This window comes from Phasianus colchicus, chromosome 37, assembly GCF_987193195.1.
Source record: "Phasianus colchicus chromosome 37, bPhaCol1.hap1.1, whole genome shotgun sequence".
Taxonomy (NCBI): Eukaryota; Metazoa; Chordata; class Aves; order Galliformes; family Phasianidae; genus Phasianus; species Phasianus colchicus.
Genome location: NC_143472.1, coordinates 2,646,533 through 2,666,660, shown reverse-complemented (window position 1 = coordinate 2,666,660; position 20,128 = coordinate 2,646,533). Strand labels below are relative to the sequence as shown.

Here is a 20,128-nt window from a genome sequence, read left to right as displayed (position 1 = left end):
AGGAGGAAATGGGGGGTGGTCCAGAGCAGCACAACCCCCCCCCCCCCATCCAAACACAATGAGGGGACTCAGTGCCCAAAAAGGGCACGGGGGGGTGGGGGGGGGGGGGCAAAGGAAGACCCCCCCAAAAATGGTACTGGGGGGGGAGGGGGGGGGAAATCCTGAAGGAGGCCCCCCCCCCCATGGCCCCATGCTGTGTGTCCCCCCCCCAAACGCAATGAGGGCTCTCAACCCCCAAACAGGTCACTGAGGGAGGAGGAGGGGGAGGGGGGGGGGGGGGAGAAGCCTGGAGGACCCCCATCCCTCCCTCTCCCCATCATGGTCCCACACTGCGTCCCCCCCCCCCGCTCAAAAAAATAAACAAAAAACCACCTCCCCCCCCCCCCCCCCCCCCGGCATTATCGCAGCTCGATGACCCAATCGGCTCCAATGGGGACCCCCGGTTTGCGCAGGGTGAGGACGGGGGGGTCGGCGCTGTGCTGGAAATCCAAGCTCCTCTCGGGGCCGTCTGGCATACAAAGGGTTAATAAAGGGGGGGAGGGGGGGAGGGGTGTCCTCCCTCCCCCCCCCCCCCCCAAATTTAAAATACCCCCCCCCAGCTCACCTGCGGGTCGCAGCACGACTTCCATCGGTTTCCCCGCACCGAGGATCACCACCCGCTCCAACCACGACGGGGTCTCAAAGGCACCGCGGGGGTCTGCAGAGCTTTGGGGGGGGGGGTGGGGTTAAGATTTAGGGGTGGGGGTCCTTGAGGGGGGGGGGGGGTATTCTTTTTTTTTTGTGGGAGGGGGGGGTACCTGGAGGTGAGGGTGTTGGAGGCGAAGGTGAAGCGGCGGTAGAGGAAACGGTTGGAGGTGGAGAAGTCGAAGGAGTCGCCGTCGTCCACAAAGAGCTCGCCCTCTGCTGTGCCCTGGGGGGGGGATTTGGGGAGGGGGGTGGGTAGGAAGGAAGGGTTTATGCGGCTGGGGGGGGAGCTGGGGGGCTGGGCAGGTATCTGGGGGTTGAGGGGGGAGCTGGGGGTTTGTGGGGCTGGGGGGGATGTGTGGGGTGGGGAGCTGGGCAGGTATCTGGGGGTGAGGAGGGGGGCTGGGGGAGGTTCTGTGTGGGGTGGGGGTGGGGATTTGTGGGGTGCAGGGGGTTTGGGCAGATATTGGGGGAGTGAGGGGGGGGCTGGGGGAGGTTCTGAGGGGGATTTGTGGGGCTGGGGGGAAGAATTTGTGGGGGGGGGGAACTGGGGGGGGTCTGGGGGGGGTTTTGAGGAGGATGTGTGGGATGAGGGGGGCTGGGGGGGCTTGGGGCGGTGGGGGGGAGGTCCTGAGGGGGATGAGTGGGGGGGGACCTGGGGGGGATTATGGGCTGGGGGGGGGGGGGGCTGGGCAGATGGCGGGGGGGTTCTGAGGGGAATTTGTGGGAGGGGGGGGGTCTGGGGGGGGGGTCGGTACCTGCGGGCTCAGCGCCACGTGCAGGCTGTAGGGGTCGCCCTTCATGCACTCCGTGGAGCGGCGCACGCGGTCCTGGCGCGGGATCACCGTCCCGCCGCGCTGATACAGCGGCACCTGGCGGCGGGGAGGGGAACTGCATGTGAGCGCCCCCGGCCCCGCGGATCCACCCCGACCCCATAACCTCCCACCCTGACCCCATAACCCCCCACCCAGCCCCACAGACCCCCCCCCAGCCCCTATAACCCCCCCCATCCCATAACCCCCCATCTCATAAACCCCCCTAGCCCCACAACCCCCCCCCCACCCCGTAACCCCTCCACCCCATTAACCCCTCCCATCCCCTAACCCCCGCAGCCCCATAAACCCCCCACCTCATACCCCCCCCAACCCCATAACCCCCCTTAGCCCCATAGCCCCCCATCCCATACTCCCCCCCCAGCCCCATTAACCCCCCCCCACCCTATTAACCCCTCCCTCCCCATAAGCCCCCCATTCCATACCCATAACCCCCCCACCCAATAACTCCCCCATCCCATAAGCCCCATAACCCCCCATACCCCCTCGTCCCCCCCCAGCCCCATAACCCCCACCCCATACCCCATCACTCCCCCCATACACTCCCATCCCATAACGCCCCCCATACCCCCTCAACCCCCCATCCCATACCCCCCCATCCCCCTCCAGCCCCATAACCCTCCCATACCCCCCATCTCTCCCCCCCATACCCCCCCATCCCATAATGCCACCCCCCAGCCCCACAGACCCCCCCATACCCCCCCCATCCCCATAACGCCCCCCATACCCCCTCATCCTCCCCCAGCCCCATTAACCCCCCACCCCATACCCCCCCATCCCCCTCCAGCCCCATAACCCCCCCCATACCCCCCCATCCCATAATGTCCCCCCCAGCCCCACAGACCCCCCCTTCCCACCCCATAACCCCCCCCCGGCGCCCCCCCACGCACGCTGCTGATGCTGACGGCCACGTAAAGCGTTTGAGGCGCCTGGTGCCTCTGCTGAGTGGCGACGTCGTACCAAACCTATGGGGCAGAGAAAAGGGGGGGGGGGGGGCAAATAGAGGAGTGACCCCCCCCCCAAAAAAAAAACACCCACACAACCCCCCTCCCCCCAATAAACCCCCCCCCAACTCACCTCTCCTTTGCCAGGCAGGTAAACCTGCACCCCGCGGGCGCCCTGCTCTGTCACTGGGTGGGCCAGCAGGGCGTTGTCTGGGGGGGGGGGGGGAGCATTAATTTGGGGGGGGGGGGCTTTGGGGAGGTGGGGGGGGGCGGGGGGAGCTGCTCACCTATCATGTATTGGTCATCCATGGAGAAGGTGTGGGGGTCGTCGGGGAACTCCATCCAGAGGGGTCTGAGGGGGGGGGTTTAATGGGGGGAGGGGGGGGCAACATTAATGGGGGGGAGGTCTATGGGGGGGGGGTCTCAGACCTCATGAATGGGGGGGCTATGGGGGGGTCCATGGGGGGGGGCCTGTAGGGGGGTATACAGGGGGGTCTATAGGGGTGCCTATTGGGGGGGGTCTCCACACATCATGGATGGGGGGCTATGGGGAGGAGTTACGGGGGGGGGGCTTATGGGGAGGGCTCTATGGGGGGCTATTAGGGGTCCATGGGGGATGCAAGGGGGGTCCGTGGGGGGGGGGAATCTATAAAGGACTCCATGGGGAGGGGTCCGTGGGGGGGGGGAGCTATGGGGGGTCAGTGGGGGGTGGTCTATAGAGGGAGGTCCACATGGGGGGGTCCACGTGCTCTAGGGGGGGGGGGATTAATGGGGGGGGGGGTCGACAAAGGGGTCCATGGGGGGGGGGGGGGGGTCTATAGAGGGACGTCTATACAGGGGTCCGCGGGGGGGGGGGGTGTGTCAATGGGGGGGGGTCCGCGGGGGGGGGGGGTGGCCATGATGGGTGGTCTATAAAGGGCTTCATAGGGGTGTCAATGGGGGGGGGGGGTCTATAAAGGGGTCCATAGGGGGGATGTCTATAGAGGGTGGTCGATACAGGGCTCCATGGGGGGGTCGTCAATGGGGGGGGGTCCCGCACCTCATGACGGGCAGCCCGCGGCGGTGGCAGCGGTAGAAGGCGCTGTACCAGAAGGGCAGCAGCGCGTAGCGCTGGCGGACGGCGGCGCGGACCAGGGCGGCGCTGGCGGCGTCCAGCAGCCACGGCTCGCGCCGCGCCGTGTCCAAGTGCGCGTGCGCGCGGAAGAACGGCTGCAGCGCCCCCGCCTGGTACCAGCGCACCTGCAGCTCCGCCGCGGGGTTCTTGAAGAAGCCGCCCACGTCCGCTGGGGGGGGGAAAAGGGGGGGGAAAGGGGGGCGTTGGGGGGCGGCGTCACGCGTGGGGGGGGGGAGACGTAGGGGGGGTGGGGTCCCAAATGGGGGGGGGTGAGAAATGGGGGGGATGTGAAGTGGGGGGGGGATCTCAAATGGGGGGGGTGCAAAGTGGGGGGTGGGATGCGAAATGGGGGGGGATGCAAAATTGGGGGGCTGGGATCCCAAATGGGGGGGGTGCGAAGTGGGGGGTGGGATGCGAAATGGGGGGGGGGAATCTCAAATGGGGGGGTGGGATCTGAATTGGGGGGGGGGCATCCCAAATGGGGGGAGAAATCTGAACTGGGGGGATGGGATGTGAAATTGGGGGGTGGGATCCCAAATGGGGGGGGATCTGAATTGGGGGGGGTGGGATGCAAAATTGGGGGGTGGGATCCCAAATGGGGGGATGTGAAGTGGGGGGGGCGATCTGAATTGGGGAGGGGGGGGTGAGATCCCAAATGGGGGGGGGGATCTGAAGTGGGGGGGTGTGTGAATTGGGGGGGTGGGATCCCAAATGGGGGGGATGTGAAGTGGGGGTGGGATCTGAATTGGCGGGGGGGTGGGATCCCAAATGGGGGGGGGGAGCAAAATGGGGGGGTGGGATCGGATCCGGCGTGGGGGCGCGGGATCCCAAAATGGGATGCCCCCCCCCCAAAACGGATCCCTCCCCCCAAATAAAGCCACTCTCCCCTAAAGTTCCCCCTCCCAGAACAGTGCTACCCCCCCCCAAAATAAAACCACCCCCCAATTAAAGCCTCCTCCTCCCCAAAATAACGCCCCCCCCCCCCCCAAAAAAAATTAAGCCCCCCCTCTGACCCCCGCAGAAGGCGAGCCCCCCCAGCCCGAAGCTGAGGCACATGGGGATGGAGATCTTCAGGTGCTCCCACTCCGCCGCGTTGTCCCCCGTCCACACCGCGCCTGGGGGGGGAAATGGGGTTCAGAGCCCCCCCCGGGGGGGGGGATCCTCTGGGGGGAGGGATATGGAGGGGGGGGGGGGGAGATGGGGGGTGTGAGAGACACTGTGGGGGGCGGGGGGGCCCATTGTGGCTTGGGGGGATGGGAACTGGGAGCGTTTTCTTGTGTTGGGGGGGGGGAATTTGGGGGGGGGGGTCTGTTTGTCAGCGGGGGGGCAATTTGAGGGGGGTCTCTAGCCAATGGGGGGGGGGGTCTAAGAGTGTCTGAGTGCATCAATGGGGGGGTCCACAATTTGGGGGGGTCTGAGTGCATCAATGGGGGGGTCCACAATTTGGGGGGGTCTGAGTGCATCAATGGGGGGTCCACAATTTGGGGGGGGGTCTCTAGTCAATGGGGGGGGTCTCAGTGTGTCAGTGGGGGGGCACAATTTGGAGGGGGATCAGAATGTGTCAATGGGGGGGGACAATTTGGGAGGGGGGTCTCTGTATCAAGGGGGGGCGCAATTTGTGGGGGTCTCTAGTCAGTGGGGGGGGGTCTGAGTGTGTCAATGGGGGGGCACAATTTGGGGGGGGTCTGAGTGTGTCAATGGGGGGACACAATTTGGGGGGGGGTCTCAGTGTGTCAATGGGGGGACACAATTTGGGGGGGGGTCTGAGTGTGTCAATGGGGGGGGCACAATTTGGGGGGGGTCTGGTCAGTGGGGGGGGTCTGAGTGTATCAATGGGGGGGGCACAATTTGGGGGGGTCTCAGTGTGTCAATGGGGCGGGGGGTCTTTAGTCAATAGGGATACAATTTGGGGGGGGGTCTCCAGTCAATTTGGGGAGGGTCTGAGTGTGTTGGGGGGGCCCAATTTGGGGGGGGGTCTGAGTGTGTCAATGGGGGGGGCAGAATTTGGGGGGGTTCTCAGTGTGTCAACGGGGGGTGCACAATTTGGGGGGTTCTGAGTGTATCAATGGGGGGGCCCACAATTTGGGGGGGGTCTCTAGTCAATGGGGGGAGGGTCTGAGTGTGTCGGGGGGGGGGGCCCAATTTGGGGGGGGGTCTCACCGTAGCGCTGTGATCCAGCAAAGAAGGCCCTCCCCAACACGAAGGGTCGCTGCCGTCCCTCCGAGCGCCGCAGCAGCCCCTCGTAGGTGGCCATTTGCTGGGGGGGGGGCGAGGGGGGGGGACAGAAATAGGGCCGTAAATAAAGGGGGGGGGTAGGGGGTGGGGTCTGGGGGGGGAGTTATGGGGTTTCGGGGGGGGGTTTATGGGGTTTCGGGGGGGGGTTACTGGATATGAAGGGGGTTGAAGGGGGGGGGTCGGGGGGGTTATGGGGTGTGGGGGTGTCCCTGGGGGCTTTATGGGATCGAGAGGGTTTATGGGGGTGGGTTATGGGGTTATTGGGGGCTTTATGGGGCCTGGCTGGCTTATGAGGGGGAGGGAGTTATGGGATCTGGGGGTTTTATGGGGCCTGGGTTTGTCCTGGGGGGGCTTTAGAGGGTCTGGAGGATTTATGGGATCTGGGGGCTTTATGAAATCTGGGGGGGGTGGGAGGTTTCTGGGGTCTGGGGTGGGTGGGGGGGTTTATGGGGGTGTCCTGGGGGGCTTTATGGGATCTGGGGGGTTTTTGGGGTCTGGGGGGTTTCTGGGGCGGTTTCTGGGGTCTCTGGGGTTTATGGGGGGCTTTATTGGGTCTGGGGGATTTATGGGGGGCTTTATGGGGTCTGGGGGATTTATGGGGGGCTTTATGGGGTCTGGGGGATTTATGGGGGGTCTTTATGGGATCTGTGGGACTTCTGGGGGGGGGGGTTATGGGGCTTGGGAGGCTTCTGGGGGAGTTTATGGGGTCTGGAGGATTTATGGGATCTGGAGAGTTTCCAGGAGGCTTTATAGGATCTGTTGGGTTTATGGGGGGGGCGGTTTCTGGGGTCTGGGGGATTTATGGGGGACTTCATGGGATCTGGGGGGTTTCTGGGGGGGGGATTCTGGGATCTGGGGGGGGGGTTCTGGGGAGCTTCATGGGGTCTGGGGGTGTCCTGGGGACGTTTTATGGGGTCTGTTGGGTTTCTGGGGTCTGTGGGGTTTCTGGGGGGGGGGGGGGGTTTATGGGGTCTGGGGGGTTTCTGGGGGGATTTCTGAGTTCTGTGGGGTTTATGGGGGGGGGGGGGTTTCTGGGGTCTGGGGGATTTATGGGGGACTTTATGGGATCTGGGGGGTTTCTGGGATCTGGGAGGTTCTGGGGGGCTTCATGGGGTCTGGGGGTGTCCTGGGAAGGTTTTATGGGGTCTGTGGGGTTTCTGGGGGGATTTCTGAGTTCTGTGGGGTTTCTGGGGGGGGTTTCTGGGGGACTTTATGGGATCTGGGGGGTTTCTGGGATCTGGGGGGTTCTGGGGGGCTTGATGGGGTCTGGGGGTATCCTGGGGATGTTTTATAGGGTCTGTGGGGTTTCTGGGGGGGTTTCTGAGGTCTGTGGGATTTATGGGGGGTTTCTGGGGTCTGCGAAGTTTGTGGGGGGAGGTTTGTGGGGTCTGTGGGGGGTTTCTGAGGTCTGTGGGGTTTCTGGGGGGGGGTCTGTGGGGTTTCTGAGGTCTGTGGGATTTATGGGGGGTTTCTGGGGTCTGTGAAGTTTGTGGGGGGTTTCTGGGGTCTGTGGGGGTGTTTCTGGGGGGTCTGTGGGATTTGTGGGGGGTTTCTGAGGTCTGTGGGGTTTCTGGGGGGGGTCTGTGGGGTTTCTGGGGGGTTTCTGAGGTCTGTGGGGTTTCTGGGGGGGTCTGTGGGGTTTCTGGGGGGTTTCTGAGGTCTGTGGGGTTTCTGGGGGGGGGTTTTGGGGGCTCCCCCACCACGTAGAGGCCATAGAGGTTGTGCAGGTCGCGGTGCTCCCAGCCGCCGTGGTGCAGAGCATCTTTGTGCATCGTCACCTCGGGGCCGCTGAACACCGACGGCTCGTTCATGTCGTTCCAGATAAACAGCTGGGGGGTGGAGCCCTGGGGGGCAGAATTGGGGGGGTGCAGGTGGGGGGGGTGTGGAATAAACGGGGGGGAGAAATGGCAGCGGTGGAATGGAGGGAGGGAGGGGATGGGGGGGAGGAAAGGGGCGGGGGGTAAAATTGGGGGAGAAAATGGCACGAAAACGGGTGGGGAGGAAAAAGGGAAAAATGAAAGAGTTATGTGAGAGCAAAGGGGAAAAGAAACGGGAAAGAAATGGAATAAGAAGGAAGGAAAGTGGAGGAAAGATGGAAAGAATGAAGGAGGGAAGAGGAAAACGAAGGAAGGAGGGAAGGGAAAAAGGGAGGGAGGGAGGGAAGGGAAAAGAGGGAAGGGGAAGAAAAAGGAAAGGAAAAGGGAAAGGAAAATTTAAGAATGGAAGAAGAAAAAAGTGAAGGGGGGAGGACAGGGGGGGAGGACGGGGGGGGGAGGACGGGGGGGGGGTCCCCACCTGGTACTGGTCGTAGGCGAACATGGCCGCCCACCAGTCGCGCATCTCAGGGTTGGTGAAGTCGGGGTAGGCTGCAGAGCCTGGGGGAGGGGAATGTTAGGGACCCCCGAAATCCACCCCCATAAACCCCCCCAGGATGCCCCCCAACAGACCTCATTAAACCCCCCAAGACCCCCCCAGAGCCCATGACCCCCACAATCTCCCCCCCCCAACCCAACCCCCCCCCCCCCCAAACTCCAGACCCCCTCAAACCCCCCCCAGGACCCCCCCCCCCACTGACCAGGCCAGCACCACCCCTCATAGTCCGCCCCAGACCCCCTCAAACACCCCCAGCACCCCCCAACTCTCCCCAGGACCCCCTTCAAAGCCCCCCCCAGGACCCTCCCAGACCCCCTCACCCCCCCCAGGACCCCCCCAGAGCCCCCCCCCTACTGACCAGGCCAGCACCACCCCTCATACTCAGCCCCAGACCCCCTCAAACCCCCCAGCCCCCCCCAAACCCCTCCCAGGACCCTCCCAGACCTCCTCAACCCCCCCCAAGGACCCCCCCAGAGCCCCCCCCCACTGACCAGGCCAGCACCACCCCTCATACTCAGCCCCAGACCCCCTCAAACCCCCCCCCCAAACCCCTCCCAGGACCCTCCCAGACCCCCTCAACCCCCCCAGGACCCCCCCAGAGCCCCCCCCCACTGACCAGGCCAGCACCACCCCTCATACTCAGCCCCAGACCCCCTCAAACCCCCCCCCCAAACCCCTCCCAGGACCCTCCCAGACCCCCTCAACCCCCCCAGGACCCCCCCAGAGCCCCCCCCCCACTGACCAGGCCAGCACCACCCCTCATAGTCCGCCCCATCCTTGGTTTTGACGTAGAGGCCGCGGCTGCGCAGCTCGCTGTGCACTCGATACCCGCTGTCCACCTTGATGTGGGGGTCCACGATGCTCACCATCTGGGGGGGGGTTCGTTAATTAACGTGGCAGGGACTCGTTAATTACGATTACAGCGCTAATTAGTTAGGAAAAGGGAGCACAGCCTCCCCCCACGCCCCGTATCTCAGCTGCTGTGTTCGCTCCCCATCTCCATCCTTTGCATTTCTTCCCACCCCCAAGACCCCCAATTTAGTTGGACCCCCCCCCATATTTTAACAGCTACAAAGAACCCCCCCTGCCAGACCCCCAGCTAACCCCAGTTCCCCCCTAAGACCCCATAACCCACCCCAGGACCCCCTAAAACCCCCTCAAATGTCCCCATAAACACTTCCCAGGACCCAGAAACCCCCCCATGACCCCCCTAAAACCCCATAACCCCCCCAGGATCCCCCAAGCCCCCTATCCACCCCCCATACCCCCTCCCCAGGACCCCCCAAACCTCCTATCCAGACCCCATAACCCCCCCCCCCCCCCCAGACCCCATATGAACTCCCCCAGGACTCCCCTAGGACCCCAGAAACCCCCTAGGATCCCCCTCAAACCCCATAAACTCCACCAATACCCCCATAAGCCTCCAATAATCCCCCCTCCCCCCCCTCTCTCATGGCTTTGAGCCTGGGAAACTTTGTGTGGTCCCACATTTGAAATGCTATAACCCTCTCCAAACCACCCCAAGACCCCATAAACCTCCTCAGGACCTTCCAACCCCCCCCAGGACCCCATAAAGACCCCCAGGACCCCCCCCAACCTTTCTCTTCCTGGCAGCCAGCCTTTCCAGCATGGCTTTGAGCCTCAAGAACTTACTGGGGTCCCACATTTAAACCCTATAACCTCTCCAAACCCCCCCAGGACCCCATAAAGACCCCCAGGACCCCCCCCAACCTTTCTCTTCCTGGCAGCCAGCCTTTCCAGCATGGCTTTGGGCCTGGGGAACTTGCTCGCATCCCACATTTGAAGCCCTATAAACCTCTCCAAACCCCCCCAGAACCCCATAAAGACCCCTAAGACCTTCCAAACCCCCTCAGGACCTTCCAACCCCAACCCAGGACCCCATAAAGACCCCCAGGACCCCCCCCAACCTTTCTCTTCCTGGCAGCCAGCCTTTCCAGCATGGCTTTGAGCCTCAAGAACTTGCTGGGGTCCCACATTTAAACCCTATACCCTCTCCAAACCCCCCCAGGACCCCATAAACCCCCCCCAGGACCCCCCCCCAACCTTTCTCTTCCTAGCAGCCAGCCTTTCCAGCATGGCTTTGAGCCTCGAGAACTTCCTGAGATCCCACGTTTGAAGTCCTATAATCCTCTCCAACCCCCCCCCAGGACCCCATAAAGACCCCCAGGACCTTCCAAACCCCCTCAGGACCTTCCAAACCCCCCCAGGACCCCCGCCAACCTTTCTCTTCCTAGCAGCCAGCCTTTCCAGCATGGCTTTGGGCCTGGGGAACTTGCTGGGATCCCACGTGAAGTAACGCTTGCCGTCAGCATGCTCGATGTCCAACCAGAGGACGTCGCAGGGCACCCCGTGCTGCTCGAAGCCTCGCTCCACTGCAGCCACGTCCTCCTCGTCCTGGTAGTTCCAGCGGCTCTGGTGGTAACCCAGGGCGAAGAGGGGGGGCATGGCCTGCGGGCCTGTGGGGAGGGGGGGGGTTAGTGTGGGTCTGGGAGGGGTTAAGGGGGTCCTGAAGGGGGATTTGGGGGAGTTGGTTGGGTCCTGGGGGGGGTTTATGGAGTCTTAGAAGGGGTTTGAGGGGCTTTATGTGGTCTGGGATGGGGGCTTAGAGGGGTCCTGAGGAAGGATTTGAGGGGTTTATGGGGTCTGGGGGGGCTTAGAAGGGTCCTGAGTGGGGACTGGGGGATTTAGGGGATCTGGGAGGAAGTTGGGAGGGGTGCTGGGGGGGTCTATGGGGTCTGGAGAGGGGGTTAAGGGGGTCCTGAGAAGGGATTTTGGGGGTTTGTGGAGTCTGGGAGACACTTAAGGTCCTGGGGGGTTTATGGGCTCCTGGAGGAGGTTTATGGGGTCTGGAGAAGGGATTAGGGGGGTCCTGAAGGGGAACTGGGAGATTTATGGGGAGGGGAAATTTATGTGGGGGGGGGGGGGTTAGTGTGGGTCTGGGAGGGGTTAAGGGGGTCCTGAGGGGGGATTTGGGGGAGTTGGTTGGGTCCTGGGGGGGTTTATGTGGTCTGGGAGGGGGTTTAGGGGGGTCCTGAAGAAGGACTGGGGGGTTTTATGAGGTCTGAGAGACACTTAGAGGGGGTCCTGGGGGGTTTATGGGGGCTGGAGGGGGGGTTAAGTGGGTCCTGAGGGGGAACTGGGAAATTTATGGGGTCTGGGAAGCAGACCTATACTGCCCCACCCCCCAACCACCCCCATAGAGCCCCCCATACCCCCAAATCCCCCCATAAACCCCCCTACACCTCTAAACCCTCTTTTAGGGCTGCCCCCATCCCCCAACCCCCCCCATAGAATCCCCCCTTACCAGTGAGCGCCCAGTACTGCCCATAGAGCCCCCCTACACCCCCGAATCCCCCCATAGAGCCCCCCTACACCCCCAAATCCCCCCATAGAGCCCCCCCCAGCCCCCAAACCCCCCCATAGAGACCCCCCCTTACCTGTGAGTGCCCAGTACTGCCCATAGAGCCCCCCTACACCCCCAAATCCCCCCATAGAGCCCCCCCCAGCCCCCAAACCCCCCCATAGAGCCCCCCTACACCCCCAAACCCTCCCCATAGAGCCCTCCAGCCCCCAAACCCCCCCATAGAGCCCCCCCCCAGCCCCCAAAACCCTCCATAGAGCCCCCCCACTCCCCAAACCCCCCCCATAGAGACCCCCCCTTACCTGTGAGTGCCCAGTACTGCCCATAGAGCCCCCCTACACCCCCAAACCCTCCCCATAGAGCCCCCCCCAGCCCCCAATCCCCCCCCTAGAGCTCCCCCAGCCCCCCAACCCCCCAGTAGAGCCCCCCCCTTACCGGTGAGCGCCCAGTACTGCCCATAGAGCCCCCCTACACCCCCAACTCCCCCCATAGAGCCCCCCCAGCCCCCAAACCCCCCCCATGGAGCCCCCCCTTACCGGTGAGCGCCCAGTACTGCTCCATCACGTGCGCGGGCGTCGGGCCCAGCAGCAGGAACACGTCAATGATGCCACTCTCTGACATCCACCTCACGTCCGTCTGCGGCGCTTCGCCCCCCCCGTGGACGTAATCCATCACCTTCCCAAAGAGGGTCTGCAAGGGGGGGGGCAGAGGAGTCAGAAATCCCCCCCAGAGCCCAAAAAAAACCCCTGTTCACGGATGGACTACACCCCCACCCCCCCACAGGTCCTCCAGCCCTGGAGGACTACAGGCACTCTGACCCCCCCCCGGATCCTCCAGCCCTGGAGGACTACAATCATACCCTCCCCCGGATCCTCCAGCCCTGGAGGACTACAGTCAGACCCCTCCCCACCCCACACATAGGTTCTCCAGTCCTGGAGGACTACAGTCAGACCCCTCCCCCCCCCCCCACACATAGGTTCTCCAGTCCTGGAGGACTACAGTCAGACCCCTCCCCCCCCCACACATAGGTTCTCCAGTCCTGGAGAACTACAGTCAGACCTACCCCCTCAGTTCTCCAGTGCTGGAGGACTACAGTCACAGGTCCTCCAGCCCCTGGAGGACTACAGCCAGACCCCTCCCCGGTCCTCCAGCCCTGGAGGACTACAGTCAGACCCCTCCCCCCCACATACACAGGTCCTCCAGCCCTGGAGGAGGACTACAGTCAGACCCCTCCCCGGTCCTCCAGCCCTGGAGGACTACAGTCAGCCCCCGCCCACCTTCCCGGCCGTATTGGAGCTGATGTCCACCCAGGTCTCAGCGGCGTTCAGCCAGAAGATGGCGACGGTGCGCCGGGCGCTGTGAGCCCAGAGCAGCGGCACGGAGCCGTACAGCGCCATGGGGTTGTACAGCTCGTACTGAAACACGTCCAGGTTGTACAGCCGGTACGGATCGCCCCCCCTGCGTGTGGGGGGGGGACAACAGGAGCTCGGGACCCCCCCGCAGACAAAACACACCCCCGTGTTCCCAACACCCCCCACACAACCCCCTTAACTGGGTTCAGTTGTATGGGTTACCCCCACTGGAGGACTACAGGCGGTCAGAACCCCCCCAACCCCAATCCCCCCCTATATTCACCCCCCACCACAACCCAATTCCCCCCCCCCAGTGCTCAGAACCCCCCCCTAAAAAAAAAACCCTATACCCGCCCCATGCTTAGTGCTATGTGTCCCCTCCCCTGGGAATCTGACCCCCCCAGCCCAACCCCCCCATATTCACCCCCCCCACCCCAAATCCTCCCCCATAACCACACTCAGTGCTATGGCTGCCCCCCCCTCCGTTGCTCAGAATCCCCCCACCCCCCAAAAAAACCCCTACATTCCCCCCCCCCCAACAATCTCAGTGCTGTGTGCTCCCCTCCCCTGGGAATCAGAACCCATCCCAAACCCACCACCCATATTCATCCCCCCCCCACCCCAAATCCCCCCCCATAACCACACTCAGTGCTATGGTTGCCCTCCCCTGTGCTCAGGACCCCCCCCATTTCCCATTTCCCCCCCCCATACTCGGTGGTTTTCAGCCTCATGCTGTCCGCGTGCTCCGGGATCCCATAAACGTGCTCAAATCCGGGCAGTGAGAAATCCAACCCCACAGATGTGGGTCCTGGGGGGGCACATATGGGGTCGGGGGGGTCATTATTTCCCCCCACTAAGGATAACCCCCCCCCCCCACAATTAACACACCGTTGGGTTTGGAGTCTGTGTGGGTCTTAAAGGTCTCCTCCCATGCGCCAGGATCCTCTGCCTCCTCCGTGCCTCCATCTGATGGCTGTGAGGGGGGGGCACTCTTAGGACAGCCCCCCCACCCCAAAATGCTCCCCACCCCCCTCCAAAGGTCCTCCACCCCCCCCCCAACCCCAAAACACCCTCCCAACTCCCCCCCAAAAATGCTATCCCCTTCCCCCTCCCATGGACCCCCCCCATCCCATGGAACTCCCCCAATCTCCCAACCCCCCCCCCCCAAATCCCCCCTCCCATGGAACCCCCAACCCCCCCCAAATCCCCTCTCCCCAAAAATGCCCCCCCAAACCCCTAAGCCCCCCATTCCCCCCCACCCCAAAAGCCCCCCCTTTACACCCCCAAAATACTCCCACCCCCCCAAATCCCCTCCCTTCTCCCCCTCAAAATGCAACCCCTTGCCCCCCACCCCAAAAGCCCCCCAATCCCCCCCACCCCCCACCCCAAAAGCCCCCCATCCCCCCCACCCCCTCCCAAACCCCCCCACCCCAAAATTCCCCATTTCCCCACCCCAAAGCCCCCCCCACCCCCAAAAGCCCCCATCCCCCCCAAAATGCCCATCTCCCCTCCCCCCCAAATGCCCCCCCTTCCCCCCACAAAGCCCTGCCACCCCCCCCGACCCCCCAAATACCCCCCCATGTCCCCCCCCCCAAATTTCCCCCCCCCAATCACCTTCTGTGCCTCCCCCTGCTCCGTCCCAGCGCCTCCCTCCTCCTTCCCCTCCTCCGTTGGTTCCTTGGGGGGGTCCCTGTTTTTTTTTTTGGGGGGGGGGGGGGGGGCGTGAGGGGGGGTGAGGGGTTGGGGGGGGGGCACAGATTATTGGGGGGGGGGGGCAAACAGGAAGCATTCATGCATAGCAAAAGAGGGGGGGGGATTTAACCCCTGAGAGCTCAAAGTGGGGGGGGGGGTTGGGGGGGGGGGAGGTGGGGGTTCTCCCCCCTCCCCCCCCCCAAGTGAAGATTTGGGGTGGGGGGGGGGGGGCAAAAAGCTCCAGCTTTACCTATAGAAGAGGGTCCGGATTTGAGCCCACCAAGCACTGAGTTTATCCAATAAACTGGGGCGGGGGGGGGGAATATTTTGGGGGGGGGGGAGAGGAGGGGATTTGGGGAGGGGGGGATTATTGGGGTTGGGGGAGATTTGGGGACGGAGGTCATTGGGGAGGGGGGGATTATTGGGGGGGGGGATTATGATGGGGGTGATTATGGGGGGAGTTTTAGGGAAGGGAATTATGGGGGGGGGGGAGATTAGGGGAGGGGGGTTATAGGAAGAAGGAATTGGGGTGGGGGGGGGGAGAATAAAATGCAGCCAGAAAGAGAAAGACAGCAAAAGTGAGTGGTGGGAAAACAGCCCCCCTGTGTGCCCCCCCCCCCCCCCACAAAAACACCGTGTGGGGTTTGGGGGTATTTGGGGATATTTGGGGGCATGGTGGTGTCCCCCCCCCCCCATAAAAACCCCCTGTGGGGTTTGAGGGTATGGGGGGGGGGGGTATTTGGGAGTATTTTGGGGGTATTTCAAAACATTAGGGGGGTATTCGGGGATATTAAGGGATTTTGGGGGGTATTAAGGAACATCTGGGGGCATTGGGGGGTATTTGGGGGGCATTTGGGGGAATTCTGGGGGTCTTTTTGGGGCATTTAGGAATATTTGGGGGTATTAGGGGGTATTAAGGGATATTTGGGGGTATTAAGGAACATTTGGGGGCGTTGTGGAGTATTTTGGGGGAATTTTGGGGGTCTTTTGGGGGCATTTAGGAATATTTGGGGGGTATTAGAGGATATTAAGGGATATTACGGGGGCATTTTGGGGTATTTTGGGGATATTTATGAACATTTGGGGGTATTAGGAAATGTTTAGGGATATTAAGAGACATTTTAGGGTATTTGGGGATATGGAGGGGGCATTTTGGGGGTATTCTGGGGGTATTTAGGAATATTTGGGGGGTATTAGGGGATATTAAGGGATATTTGGGGGGCTATTAAAGAACATTTAGGGGCGTTGTGGGGTATTTTGGGGGCATTTGGGTGAATTTTGGGGGCACTTAGGAATATTTGTGGGGTATTAGGGGATACTAAGAGATATTTTAAAAGGTATTTAGGAATATTGGGGGGCACTGTTGGGTACATTGGGGTATTTGGGGATATTTTGAGGATATTCCTCTGTATTTGGGGTCAATTTAAGGTATTTTGGGGGTACTTTAAAGTATTTGGGGGACATTTGGGGGGGAGTTTGGGGTATTTAGGCATATTTGGGGGTATTTTGGGGTGTTGTCAGAGTACTTATCCATAATTGGGGGCATTTGGGGGGTATTTAGAGATGTTTTAGCCATTTTTTAGGTCACTTAAGGCCGTTCTGGGTGCTTTTCAGGACATTTAGGGACACTTCAGGGCCATTCCTGTGTCCTTAGGGGATGTTTTATGTTAACAGGGGGATCAGATTCACTCTCAGAACATGTAGGCATATTTGGGGGTGTCTGGGGGCATATTTTGGGGAGGGTTCTCAAAACACTTGGGCATATTGGGGGTATTTGGGGATATTTAGAGACATTTTGGGCATTTCTCAGGTTACTTAAGGCCATTCTGGGTGCTTTTCAGGGCATTTAGGAACATTCCAGGACTATTCCTGTGTATTTAAGAGGTGTTCTATGCAAGGGGGGGGTCAGATTCATGCTCAGAGCATGCAGGCATATTTGGGGGCGTTTTCTAGGGGGGGTTCTCAGAATATTTAGGCATATTGGGGGTATTTTGGGGGTATTTGGAGACATTTTGGCCACTTTTCAGGTCATTTAAGGCCATTCTGGGTGCTTTTCAGGGCATTTAGGGACGTTTCAGGGCCATTCCTGTGTTCTTAAGGGGTGTTTTATGTAAGGGGGGGGTCAGATTCACTCTCAGAACATGTAGGCATATTTGGGGGTGTCTGGGGGCATATTTTGGGGAGGGTTCTCAAAACACTTGGGCATATTGGAGGTATTTGGGGACATTTAGAGACATTTTGGGCATTTCTCAGGTTACTTAAGGCCATTCTGGGTGCTTTTCAGGGCACTTAGGGACACTTCAGGCCCATTCCCGTGTGCTTAGGGGGTGTTTTACGTAAGGGGGGGTCAGACTCACCCTTGCTGCTGCCCGGGCCGCTGTCGGAGGTGCTCAAAGAGCAGCAGCCCGCGGGCGTTGGCGCTGCAGAGGGGCTCAGAGCCCTGCAGAACATCCAGGCGGAAAGGCTGCGCCGTCAGCAGCAGCCGGAGACCCCCGGGACCCCCGGGACCCCCCCACGACAGCTCCACGCTGCCCTCATCACGGCCTGACACCGACAGCCTGGGGGAGGGGGGGGGGGATAGGGAGAGAAGGGGCTCAGTGGGCTTAGGAACACATTTGGGGGGTGGGGGGGTGGCATGTAGGGGCCCCAAGCTACCTAAAAACCGCCTTAGGAAACGTTTTGGGGAGGGGGGGGATATATTTAGGGGGGGAGGTTGACTATCAGGGGGATTTCATTTATGGGACCCTCAAATTTAGCACCCCGGACCCCCCCACGACAGCTCCACGCTGCCCTCGTCACGGCCTGACACCGACAGCCTGGGGGGGGGGCAATGGGAGAAAAGGGGTTCAATGGGCTTAGGAACACATTTGAGGAGGGGGGGGGTCTTTAAGTGTCCCCCCAGGACCCCCCCATGACAGCTCCACGCTGCCCTCATCCCGGCCTGACACCTCAGAGGGGTGGGGAGGGTCTCAATCTGGGGGGGGCTGTGAGAGTCAAGGCTCAGGATGGGGGGGGTCTCTCACCTGGTTACCCCCAATGAAAGGCTTAGACAACACTTGATGGAGGAAGGATTACTTTGGGGGGGTTCTTTGCTTATGGGACCCCCAAAAGTCACCAACAAAGGGCACAGAATTGTTGGGGGGGGGGTTGCTGAGGACCCCCCCTCAATGTGGGGGGGGCTGTGAGACTCAAAGCTTGGGATGGGAGGGGTCTCCCACCAGGATGCCCCCCAAAAAAAGGCTCAGAGAACAGTTGAAGGAAATGGGCGTTACGTTAAACGAGTTCTTCGCTTATGGCACCCCCAAAAATCATCAACAAAGGGCACAGAATTGTCGGGGGGGGGTTGCTGAGGCCCCCCCCTTAACGTGGGGGGGGGGCTGTGAGACTCACGGCTCGGGATGGGGGAGGTCTCCCACCAGCACGTCGGGCACCTCGTAGCGCGGGCGCAGCGGGCGCAGCTCCCGGAGCCGCAGGCGGGTGATGTTGGAGTGCAGAGCCTGCAGCTCCAACTGCAACGGGACCTGGGGGGGGGGGGAAAAGGGGGGGTAACGGGGGGCAAAACGGTCCCGAGACCCCCGCCCCCTCCCCCCCCACCCTCAATAATCCCTTCTCTGTGAAAGTCAATCCAATAAGCGCCCTGATAAAGCCCCCAAATCTCCCCTATGAAGCCCCTTCAAAGAGCTCCAAGAATTCCCCCCAACTCCCCCTCCGGGGGGAGGGGGGGGGAAAAAGAGGTTTTATGGGGGGGCACAATAACCCCCCCAGCCCTAATCCCAACTCCCCCAGACCACCAAATCTCCCCAGAACCCCCCTTGAACCTCCCAGTTCCCCAAAATCCTCTCAATCCCCTCAATCCCCTCCCTGCCTCAGCCCCCCCCCCTCCAAACTGCTCAATCCCCCCCCCACGCCCCCCCAACCCCCCCCCCTAAACCTCCCAATCCCTCCCCCCAAAGCCTACCCCTTAGACCCCCCCAAATTCCCCGTAACTGCACCCCAAAACCTCTCAACCCCAACCCCCACCCCCCCCAAACCTCCCCCTCAAAACCTCTCAATCCCCCCCCCAAATCTCCCCTTTAGACCCCCCCCAAGCCTCCCATAAATCCACCCCAAAATCTCCCAGCCCCAACCCCCACCCACCCACCCCCCCTCCAAACCCCCCCTGGGTCCCCCCCAAACCCCATATAACTCCACCCCAAAACCTCTCAACCCCAAACCCCCCCAGACCCCCCCCCCAGAACCCTCCCCCCAACGCCCCAAACTTTTTCCCAGACCCCCTCCAAACCTCCCTCCAACCCCCCCCGACCCCCTCTCAAAACTTCTCAATCCCCCCCCAAGCCCCCATAACCCCACCCCAAAACATCCCAATCCCAAACCTAACACCCCCCCAAGCCCTCTCAGACCCCCCCAAACCCCCCCTAACTGCACCCCAAAACATCCAAACCCCAAACCCAACACCCTCCCCCCCCCTCCAGCCCTCTCAGCCCCCCACCCCAAACCCCCTCAGACCCCTTCCCCAAAACCCTCCCTGGAACCCCCCCAACCCCCCCCCCCAACCCCTCAAACTTTTTCCCATACCTCCCCCCAAACCCCCCTTAAATCCCCCCCCCCCAAAACTTCTCAATCCTCCCCCAAACCCCCCATAACCCCACCCCAAAACATCCCAACCCCAAACCCAACCCCCCCCTCAGACCTCCCCCAAATCCCTCTCCAACCCCCCCCCCCCCTCCCAAACTCCCCCACACCCCCCCCAAACGCCCCCCCCCCTCACCTTGGTGGCCTCATTGACCACCTGCACCGTGACGGATTCGGGGCTGAGCTGCAACGAATCCAACAGCGCTCGGTACGGAGAGCGGCCGGGTTGGAAACTGCGCTGCCGCCTACAACGGGAAACCGGGGAGGGAGCTCAACCACCGCCCCCCCCACACACACAACGGGTACCGGGGGGGGGGGGGGGGGGGGAAGGTGGTTAAAAGTACCCGGTCCCCACCTGCAGAAACTGCTTTGCTCGCACGTTTTGAAGTTGCTCCGATCCACGGCCGCGCTGAGCCCGAGATAAACGGCTCCGAGCAGCAGCAGCAGCACCGGCCGCCGCCTGAGGGGGGGGGGGGGGGGAAACGGGGAAGCGATGAGAGGCGGGCGGGGCCTGCTAGGCCGCAACCGGGGCCTGCTAGGCCGCAACCGGATCCCACCGGAGCCCCCCCCGGACACGCTGCAAGGGATGGCGGCCTACGGGGGTCCGAGGGAGCCCGGAGGTAGCGGAGAGCAGCGGGGGGGCACAGAGGGAAAGGATAACTGGGGGTCACGGGGCTGTGAGGGGGGGGGGGTCGGGTCCCGGTCCGCCGCTCGCTCACCGCCCCGGCGCCGCCGCCGCCATCTTGGCTGAGCTCTGACCCTTGACCCCGGCCCTTGGCCCGCGCGCCGTAGCCGCGCTCCGATTGGCTGCGAGAGGAGGGCTGAGGCGGATGTGACGTCATGGCCGCGCACGCGCACGCGTGCCGGGAGGGCGGGGGCGGGGCTAA

The 20,128-nt window shown here is 62.3% G+C and overlaps 1 protein-coding gene across 2 annotated transcripts; it reads right to left on the bottom strand.

Annotated features, from left to right (window-relative positions):
- Positions 1-352: 352 nt before the first annotated feature.
- GANAB (glucosidase II alpha subunit) lies at positions 353-20,079 on the bottom strand. Of its 2 annotated transcripts, XM_090129731.1 has the most exons (25): positions 19,961-20,079; positions 19,597-19,701; positions 19,378-19,486; positions 18,000-18,130; positions 16,967-17,167; positions 14,860-14,913; positions 14,532-14,607; positions 13,806-13,890; positions 13,629-13,725; positions 12,843-13,023; positions 12,102-12,255; positions 10,425-10,660; positions 8,926-9,052; positions 8,106-8,185; positions 7,511-7,654; positions 5,736-5,832; positions 4,589-4,690; positions 3,501-3,744; positions 2,749-2,813; positions 2,595-2,671; positions 2,408-2,482; positions 1,443-1,556; positions 798-910; positions 605-705; positions 353-508 (listed from the first exon to the last, which is right to left on the bottom strand). In XM_090129731.1, the coding sequence occupies exons 1-25, from the start codon at positions 19,981-19,983 to the stop codon at positions 399-401; spliced, it is 2,901 nt and encodes a 966-aa protein (XP_089985857.1). In that variant the 5' UTR covers positions 19,984-20,079; the 3' UTR covers positions 353-398. The 2 variants fall into 2 exon arrangements, with proteins under 2 accessions (XP_089985857.1, XP_089985858.1); XM_090129732.1 differs by lacking the exon at positions 14,860-14,913.
- Positions 20,080-20,128: the final 49 nt, after the last annotated feature.